The sequence below is a fragment of the Phaethon lepturus genome, unplaced genomic scaffold, assembly GCF_000687285.1.
Source record: "Phaethon lepturus isolate BGI_N335 unplaced genomic scaffold, ASM68728v1 scaffold11792, whole genome shotgun sequence".
In the NCBI taxonomy this organism is placed as follows: domain Eukaryota; kingdom Metazoa; phylum Chordata; class Aves; order Phaethontiformes; family Phaethontidae; genus Phaethon; species Phaethon lepturus.
In genome coordinates, this window is record NW_010524108.1 from 18145 (window position 1) to 28192 (window position 10048).

The 10048-nt window shown below is 40.9% G+C and overlaps 1 protein-coding gene across 1 annotated transcript in view; it reads right to left on the reverse strand.

The window, feature by feature from the left end:
• Positions 1-9829, reverse strand: part of LOC104617101 (tubby protein homolog) — a gene marked incomplete at its 5' end in the record, with an annotated part of 15817 nt that extends 5988 nt beyond the window's left edge. The window contains 6 exons of the mRNA XM_010282330.1: positions 1968-2082; positions 3174-3286; positions 3868-4059; positions 4958-5079; positions 5998-6069; positions 9662-9829. Coding sequence (XP_010280632.1) covers positions 1968-2082; positions 3174-3286; positions 3868-4059; positions 4958-5079; positions 5998-6069; positions 9662-9829 — 782 coding nt within the window. The remainder of the gene's footprint in view (positions 1-1967; positions 2083-3173; positions 3287-3867; positions 4060-4957; positions 5080-5997; positions 6070-9661) is intronic.
• Between the last annotated feature and the right edge of the window lie 219 nt (positions 9830-10048).

Below are 10048 nucleotides of genomic sequence, written 5' to 3' on the forward strand. Positions count from 1 at the left end.
CAGGCTCAGTAAGTTGGAGGAAGCGGGTACAACTTGCTCTCCACATGGGTACTTGATCGGATGAGCCGAGAGACAGTGAGAGGCATAGTGGTGCTTCCAAAGTATTGTTTATTGTAGTTTTTGCTGCAGGAAAAATCTCAAGGTGGGAATTAAAAGGTTACCTTAGGGCAAGGGCGTTTCAGGAGTGCTCTTTCTGGCATTCTTTGCTGTGGTTCTGCTGCAGCCAGGAACAATCATCTCACTTTAGCAAACCTGACTAGTAATGAAATCTCATTCTGATTTCCTTTTGTCCTCTGGCCATAGCATACCTACAAGCCTGCTGCCTTTCTCCATGAATATCAAAATATCAATGGAATAAGACATTTTCTTATACAAATGTACAAGTTTTCAACTGCTGATCTCAAAATAGACATAGATAAGCAGCCGATCCTAGCCATATTCTCCGAACAGTGGCCGTGGTTCTGTTCTTTCCAACACTAACACTTCTAATTTCCTCTGCTGACTCCAACTGAGTTTTTTATTTGGTAATGTTAATGGTTCAAATGTCATTGTTGTTGACTTATACAAGCAATGCCTAAATTTTTCAATAGATAACTTTTGTCTAAACTGTTCTTTGTTTTCTCCTTGTATTTCCAGTTTGCACCAGAAGATTAGTTGCTTGGCTCCTGGGAGTGCCCTCCTATATAAACCAGGAAAATTACCTTTATTAAATATGTAAGTTCTCCTAAATTCCCACTGAAACCTCAGTCGAACTCTAAACTGACATCAAACCCTGGACTATCTTGTTAAATCCTCTTAGCTGGGTTTTCTGAAATTCTCAGAAATTTTCAAATCCAATAGGAATGGAGCGATACGTGTGTCTGTCTGTCTGCAACCGTAAGCCACATGCCTGAATAATAGCACGTGTTAACAAACACGCTATTTATATATACTATATTCACAGAAAAACTGCATCCTAAGCAGCAGGAAAAGAACACGTTAGTAGTTAATACTGCTACCCCTCAGTGCTCTCAGCACTCTGCACAGAAAGGACCGTTCTCTGTTTTCCTCTTCATGTGCCAAAAGCTTCCAGATGCATTGCTCCCCGCATCCTGAAGCTGACCTTTCCAGGAATGTATTCCGTGCATACGCAGGGTACATGCTGGGATGGCTGGCCCTCGATCTGACGGAGCTCCGGGCATCCTCGTTAGAGCTGGGCAGGAACTTTTCCAGAGAAGTGGTTCTTGGGTATTTTTGTCAGAAGTTTTTTATTTGTGAAAACAGAAAACTTTCTGTAGTAGCGTATGTACCAATTTTGATTGGAAGAGTTTCTTGGGCCCAGAGATTTCTGGACAGAAACAATACTCTCACCAAAAAAAGTTAGTCATCCAGTAATCATGAAACAACAGCCTTGATTGTCTGCATTGCCCCTGACAAATGCTATTTACTGTCCTATAAGAGGCTGTTTTCTCTCATTCAATTGAATTTTGGATTTTGTTTGGGGGTTGTTTGGGTTTTTTTCCTGGTAAAAAGGAGTTTTAGAGTTTTTATCCCAGTCCCTCAGCCCCTGCTGCGGACCTAGCTGTCCAGCTACCTGTGTTTTGGATCAGAGAGGCCTCCTCCAAAATGCCATTACAAATTATGATACTTTAGTGCAGTAATTCCATGTGCACAATTCTTTCCAGTTCAGGAGGCTCCCTTGGATGGTGCCTGCAGGCTGTGAAGCATCCTACCCCTTCCAGAGGGTTACGCAAAAGCTCCAACACCTTCTGACCAAAAGTGAGAACTGGGAACCTGGTTCTGCGCACAACGTTTTTCACCTCTACTTTCCACTGAATTTCCTGGTTTCTCTAGTGAAGATCATCTGTTTGATAACATCAAAGTATGAATACTGATTTACATAATCATAAGTGAGAAGGAAATTCAGTGTGCTATTTCAGAAGCTGAACTGCCCTTTCTTGCATATTTTGCCTGTGAGCAGTACTTACATAACAAATAGCAGCTAGCTCCTGACGCAGGATACTCGCCTCCAGGCTTGGTGTTGTTTTCATTGGATTTACTCCATTGTCATAAACTGTAAACTTAGTTCCCATAAGATTTGATCTATCAAAAAAAGTGGAAAATCCAATCACCATTTGTCAGTAATGCTGCCCGAGACATCCATCCTTTACTGCATTGCAGCCCCAAAGGAAAGACAGCTAATATCAGGTACAAATAGCTGTTATTTCTAATCCCAACTAAATGGCGACTCCTGGATTAAAGGCCATAACAAAAATGTAAAGGTACAGTACAGCAGAGCGTACTAAAGGTCCGTTATCATTACACTGGAGACTCCTCACGACACCTTGCAAACTAGTAAGAATTCAAGAAAGCAAAAAGGAGACACTCAGATGGGGGTATTTTGTCTGCTTGTTTTTTTAGAATATGCTTACTCTCTACAAAACTATCTGCTTTCTTATCCGACTACTAACTCTATTAGAATACAAAGAGTGATTTTCATAAAGTTATAAAGAAGATCAGTCTTTCCTATTTAAATGGAAATCACACCAACGAGCGCAAAATACAACTCAACGTACTAAAACCACATTACCCTCATTCTGTGTTTGCACTGCAATAAATAACGCATGAAGTTCCGAGATCCACACAGGCAAATGGCAATTAGCAGCACAGTCCCTTTCCTCAGGCACAGATGATCTAAACATACATTTGAGAGGCTCCACGCAGCTATCAACAGACTGATGTATGATGGGGTGACAGACAGAAAAGAAACAAGTGGCTCTGAAAGAATTCCACTACTTGTAAACAACTCTAATTAGGATCTTAAGAAACGGGCAAAACCAAAGAGATTATCAGATTGTCTAACAGACAGAACTTCCATTGCAAGGTATTTATATCAATAGGGGCTAGACACAATCTACTCATGCACTTCTGAAAATCCCATTAAGGTAAGTTGTGCTTGTACACCCTTGAGAATCTGGCCTTTGAGCACTTAAGAGCTTCAGTTCTGCTGACTCTTAATAAAATGTGATCTTGTAAGTACTTGAGACCTTTTGAAAACATGCCTTGCATACTGGATCATTATCACATGATGTTGTCAAGCCTCTAATTAAGAGGTCATAGTGGCTTACAGGCTTCTTAGTTTCCAATAAACTTTATATTATATAAAGAAAATTCTTAGATGTATCAGTGTTTACCTCAGTTTTCCAATAAAACTCTCTCCACCCCGAGACAGGTCAGTTGGGTCTATGGAGATGAGGTAATTAGAGGTTTTACTCTTCTTTCGTTTCCTTCCAGCTAACAGAAATACCTAAGCAGTGTAAAAAAAAAAAAAAAAAAAATCTAGAATGCCAAAGGGGTTAGAACACACCACTTCCTGCTTCGATAAGAGGAAACCATAGGCAATTTTTCTGTCTTCCAGCATCACTAGCAAACTAACAGAAGGTCTCTGAGGACTTAGCAAAACCAGATAAAAATATGTAAAGGGAAAGTGACTTCTCAACCACTCAGTCCATTATTTATGGTTTAAATAATTAAATTCAATCTAATCTATTTTGTTAAATGTTTCATTCTAAGTTGCTCTGGCTCTTCCAGCTGGATTGAAAATAGATGGTTTTCAGGCCACAGAATGCAGACAGCCCCAACTGCTGACTGTCACATAAAGGTGCCATGCATGGATTATTTAAGGCCAAAGATTGGACATATGAAAAAAACGCAGCAGAACAAAGCAATACTATTGTTTTGCTTTTGGAAGACTGTAGGGCAGATCTCAGTGAAAGTGAAAATATATTTAAAATATAAGATCATATTTTCTTTGTAAGACTTCTTTAGACTTTTAATAATTTTTTATATTCAGATGCAATTGGTATGCCATTCAAGTTATTTTATGACCTTTTTACCATGCTCCCTTTCCAAGTGGAGGTAATAAGTAGGGTACATCCCTCGGTCCATTCCCTTCTTGTCTCTTGTGATTCTGCATTTGACGGTGACTCCCTGCGGAGCAGGTCTTACGGCAAATTCCTCCAGGTCATCGACATCTATGAGAGGCTCATTTGTGGAAGGACTGGGGGCTGAGGCCGCTTCCTAAAACAGTAAGAAAAACTCAGGTTTCCTTGACTTTGATTTACAAGGTTTTAAGTACAAAGGGATGACATTTGATAGAAGCTGCACTTTCAAAAAAATAAATACAAGGGACACACTGTCCTCCCTGTTCTGATTCCTCAGCAGCCTTGAAGGCAGCTTATCCAGCTAAGGATCTCTCCCCATCCCATAGGTCAAGCTTTGGCTACCAAAGGCCCAGGGAGCACTTCCCCGTGCCGCTGCTGCTCAGTGTGTGGACACCCCTGGCAAAGCAGAACAGGGCGGCTGCACAAGCAGAGTGCTGCAAGGTCACAAAGCAAGCCCTGGCTCACACCTTCCCGTCTCACCACACTGCTCTCTGCAGGAAGGCCATACCCGAGGACAGCGGTGGTCTTTGATGAAAGGAAGAAACGGGACTAGGGACAGACAGATTAAGCTAGATAGATATAACAGAAATGAGAAGTCAGTGCAGTCTACAGAAGAGTGGGGCACCGTCAACTGGTTTAGCAAGAGCTTGTGATTTAGAGTATCTGAACAAGCCAAAGTCTTATTTTAAGTTTCGATAGTAGCAGCGCCGTGAGAACAGGGTGGGAAAAGGCTCAGAAAAAGGCAATAGAAACAAAAGATCCCTCTGAGCACCTGCAAGAGGCAGAAAGGTAAATATTTACTGTTTACCTTTCTCTTCATTCAAGTTCGGACAATATTTGCTATTCTTTTCTCCAAGTCATTCTTTTCATCCCTGGCTCCTGTGAACCCTGAAAGCTATCACAGTAGATCACCTTGGAGATACTCTAGTGCATACTAACAACAAAACAAGAAAGCCAGGCCTACCCTGACCGCACTCTGAAACCACGCAGCACGTAACAGCCTGCGTGCTCCTTCTTCGGCACTCGCCCCTTACCTTATTGGATTTCTTGCTTGTGGCAGAACCAGGCCGGGTGTTACTGTTTAACTGTGAAGAACTGGAGCTGTCTTCATCCTCCTCATCCTCTTCCTCATCAAAATTCATGCTGCTTGAAATGCCTGAGGAGAAAACCGTGCACTTGTATGAAATACTAATACATTAAAGCTGTCCACACTTGCTCTAAAATATCGCTTACTAGACTGTTGCACCCCCAGGCTCGCAGGTGAGAGGCGGCGTGAGGGGCGTGCGCTGTGCGAGGAGTGTACAAATACGTGGGTGAGACAGTACCTGCCCTGAGGAGCCAAAACGTTTCAGCAAATGAGAAAGGAAACATCATGGTTTCCACTCCAGAGAGAGGATCGAGTTATGCAGCGATACAGGAGCAATATCCAGTTAGGAATTAAAGTCAGATCTTCTTAATCCAATCAGGTACTTCAAACACAACACAAAATCTTAAACCTGAAATTGGAGCTGAGTGGACAACCTATCACAGCCATTTGGAAACCTGAACAATTAAAATAGGAGCCCTTCTACAGCACGCTTTTAACCGTTCCTACGTGATCGGATGAAGAGCAGATCTTAGACTGAGAAGAAACATTCACATCAAGGAAATGTTCTCATGCATATTTATTTCACGTGAAAAACAGTATCAGCCCAGGCCAAAGGAACTGCCTTACAGCACTGAAAAATTTACAAGAATTCAAAACCTCAGACATTTCAAAGGGAAACATGACTTTGAACGTCAAATAGGACTTAGCAGAAAGCGTCAATGGCGGGACATTTGCCAGGCCTAGTTTTTCAAGGAGCATCATGCAGATGAAGCCACCCTGCACTCGGGTTCAAATTCTAAGTTCCACATATTAGAGGGTAACTACACAAAATTTTTTTCCTAACAAAAAAAAGAATTAAAAAAATAAAAGAAAACACTTGGTCCAGAATTTCCACTATTGGTAAGTCCAATGCAGAAGGATAAATGAAATACAGATTTCCAGAGCCAAGCAGGATGGGCATAATTAACTTTTTCCTTCTGTACTTACCAGGAACATGATCCAGGGCGACAAGACTGGATTGGGAGGTGGAAGAGGACCAGGATGTATTTGCATGGGGATCTGGGAAAGGAAAAAATCCATGGGCTTGATTCTGCAAACCCTTAATTGAGTGAACAAGCCTAACTTGCCAACAGGAATCCACACAGGCTAAAGGCTTAATGGATGGGGCCATAATGCTGCTGCCAGAATTCTCAATTATGGACATTTTATCTTTGTGCACAATTAAATTCACTTTCTACTTGCTAATACCTGCTGCTGCCTTCTTTTTTGGTACTTTGAATAAAGTCAAAAAGCCCTAGATCACAAGGGCTTCAGGAAACATCATCCATGCTGAAAGCTTGTGCCAGAAACCCTTCTGTGCACGATGTGCCCTGCATGATGTGGTTGTGCCCTACTTTTGAATTCTAACACGCAGAAACATAGAACCGATCAACACAAGTGATATAGACAGATTCTACACACATACTTGTTCAATAAAATTGAAAAAAGTATTCAGACTCACATTCAGATAGCCTAAATTCTGCCTAAATCCCTGTGCCCAGTCTGTCCTTACCAGCTTTCTCAGGCTCTCTAAACTGTTCTTCTGGGACTTCTGGGGATACGCATAGAGACTTTCATGTAGCTTAAGTCTTTTGGAATGTGAGCTTGGTCTGCAACAAGCAGAGACTGAACCAAAACAATGTACAGAAATAAAAGCATTAAAGATAGTATCGGTAATGGTTTTCTTCAGTTCAAATTTTGGAATGGAATGAGAAAAAAAGAGACACCAAAAAAGGCATTTAAATACTTTTTACGTTATTGCTGCTTCCAGTAACTTCAGTGCACATCCCTTTCAAATAGCTTTTGAAACCAGATGCACACTGGATAATGAAACACCACCAGAGTAGTAAGAGCGAGTGTAAAACAGAAGCATATGCGATGCTCATATTCGACTCAGCTGCCCCATGAATGGTCTCATTATCCACTTCTTCAGTTCCCCCACTCTGGACATACACCACACAGCACAACAGCAAAAAGTTTCAATAGGATCTGGTTATGCAAGGGAGGCCCGAGTTCACAGGTCAACAGATATTTTCAAAGCCTGTAGAACTCACCCATTATTAATCATGCTCATTAATCACAAGCATTATTTCTTAATAATGACAACCATATTCTAGTCAGCTATGCATGGGTAATAGAGACACTCCATCTCCTCAGCTGGCAGCTGTGCAATAAAGCCATGCTTGCATATGCACAGACATAATCAGTTTATTTCTACATCCGTGCTCACTATTTCACCACCATTATTTTGGTGAACTCCGTGCCAGCCTTCGAAAAGCCTGCACTCAACCTGTGGGGAAGAATGCTTCAGAGAGCTCCTGTTTTGTTTTTGAACCCAGAAATCAAACATAATCCATCCCTAAATCTCAAAACAGTTATAACTTCAGGTGGCAAAGAAGAACTAAGACCAAATTGCTCATTCCAAGTCTTTACAAGAGACATATAGGAAACTAATAAATGCGAAGACTAAATGTTAGTTATTCAGTGTTAAAACTTATGGATGTCTGGCTCTGTTCCTAGTGACTCACTTGCCAGAGAGGAACTCTACATATTAAGACTTCTAAAATCAAAGGACGAATATTTCCTGCAGGAAGAAAATTATTCTAGTATGGCAATTTCCAACAGATGGAGAAATCAAATAAAATATTTGGCATTTTCTTGCAAGCAGCATATTCTTTTCACACTCAGGTAGCCTATAACCTCTTGTCTTGTAACAGAACTTGACTTGCTGGGGAAGCAGGGACACATGCTGAGAGACGCTTCTCTCCACAAAGTTAGTGTCAAAGAGCAGAATGGGCACAAATCAGGGCTCTGCAAATCTGATGGGACTCAGCCTTTTCCATTAGGCCAGTTTGCATTTATCTGTGTTCTTCTCCTTTTGCTCCTGTTCCACGCAAGAGATGGACTGATGGGAGACAGCAATTCTAAATGCTTTTCAGACCAACAGGGACATGCCTGTAAGGACATACCTCAAGCAGAGAAGCAGCAGTGGGTATCTACGTGGAAAGCCCTAGCTCTACATAAAGTTTCCCACGAACACTGGGATACTCAAAACTTTCCAATAAGCCTCCTCTCCTGGTATCAACTGGCAAACCATACATGCATAGTAAAAATATTTTATGAAGATGCTGCTAGTTGCAGTCTTGTCCTAATACCTTTCTTCTTGTCTCACAGAGCATAGCTCTGTTAATAAAAACAAGTAAACCTCAGCATTCCCACTTAAAAGCAGCACCCCTCTGCTCTGACTTGAAGCATACCAGTGGTTCATTCTTAGCAAGCGTCTGCTCTGATCAGGAGTATACTCAGACCTGTGTTAAAAAAGGTCATATCAAATATTTAACAATATGAACCAACAAAGCAAAACAAAACCAAAGCAAAACAAAAAAACCCTCACCGACTGCTTCTATTAAAAAATAAACAAAAAAATTAGGGAGAATAAAAGTATATCTTAACCTGGAAAAAACATCAAAAATAGAAATGTCCCCCAGAGTAAAAACCTGAGTGCTCTGACCTAATTTGAAAAGCCTGTTGATACTTTTTAAGTCGATCAGCTTTAGTAAGTGGTGTGCCTGATGATTAAATATTCTGAGCCATGGTCTAGGACAACACAATCACCACACAGATCAGAAATTCTTAGTCATGCCAACATCCCTCCAACTCAAATGCCCAGGAAATACCACACTTGGAGAAAATCTGCCCATTTCAATTGAAGTTGCTCACATCTGCAGTGTAATGTCCCAGAAAAAATGAATCTTAGTGAGAACTGCTCTGCAGACAAGAGGCGGGCATTTAGGTATGAATAGTCTATTCTAGATCAGTCAAGTTTGCACTTACATTTTGCTCTTTATACACAAAGAGTTTATTCTTAAAGCATCAGAGCACTCTTGGCTAGAGCCATCTTTGCTTCAAAAGCTGTACACTGAAGAAGAACAACTCCAAAGCCAATGCCTTCAGAAAAAGCTTTGTGAGGATTTTAGGGTTTTTTTTTTTTTCCTTCCTACACTTAATGCCTAATGAGAGATAATAGTGCAGAAAGGAAGGGACAGATGCATGAATGTGTACATATACAATCTATCTCCCAAATCATGCATGCCTCTTGAAAAAAAAAAAATATTCCAGAACATTTCAGGACTATGCATGAGGAATGCTGAAGAATACATAGTGCTGTAATTTTCACCTCTGCAAGCATGAACACACATTATGAAAACAGGAACAACATTTACCTGACAACACAACTAAAATTAATATTCTAGTTTGAATGTTGCTATTCTGTACTCTTTTTTTAACTCTCAAGTAAGCGACTTCCAGAGTTGCACAATATAAAAATGTGAACAGATGGCTATGAGCATTAGCATCTGCCTGGTACCTTAATATGGGCAAGATGGGAAAGCCACATCTGTGGGTGCCTGGAGAGCTCTTGTTCCTTGGGACAAGAGAGAACTACTTTTCTTTTTTTTTTTTTTTTTCCTTTTGAGATAATAGAACAGAGCCTAACAGGCTCTGGGGGAAAGAAAAATCTCTGTTTAGGCTAGGGCTGAGGGTGAGAATAGGAAAAGGAGTCACTGTACATAAAGCAAGCAATGAGAACATGAAGGCAGATTTGGCTACTTACCTTTTTTCTGCATTGTTGTTCTAAGATCTTGTTTGCTTTGCTGTTGTTGGCCACTAGCCACTTTCTCTCCATCATCTTCATCATGGCTAGACTGTCCAACAGTGAGAATCTGCACCTGACTTCCTATCTTCTGAACATCATCTTGAAAAGCAGCTGGGCCATCGATCCCTGTCAGGCAACAGCAAAAGCCTTACTTGTCTTTGTGTCAAGAAGTTACTGAAAAGGGAATTGCACATTCACAAAAAGCATCTTCTAAGAATCAGAGATCAGGGGTTCACATTCAATAATATTTCTAGACTTAAAAAGACTAAACTAGCCTCCAAGGCAAACGTCTTACTTCCCACATACTACACTAGAGAATCTCCAAGAGGTGATCAGGATTTCACT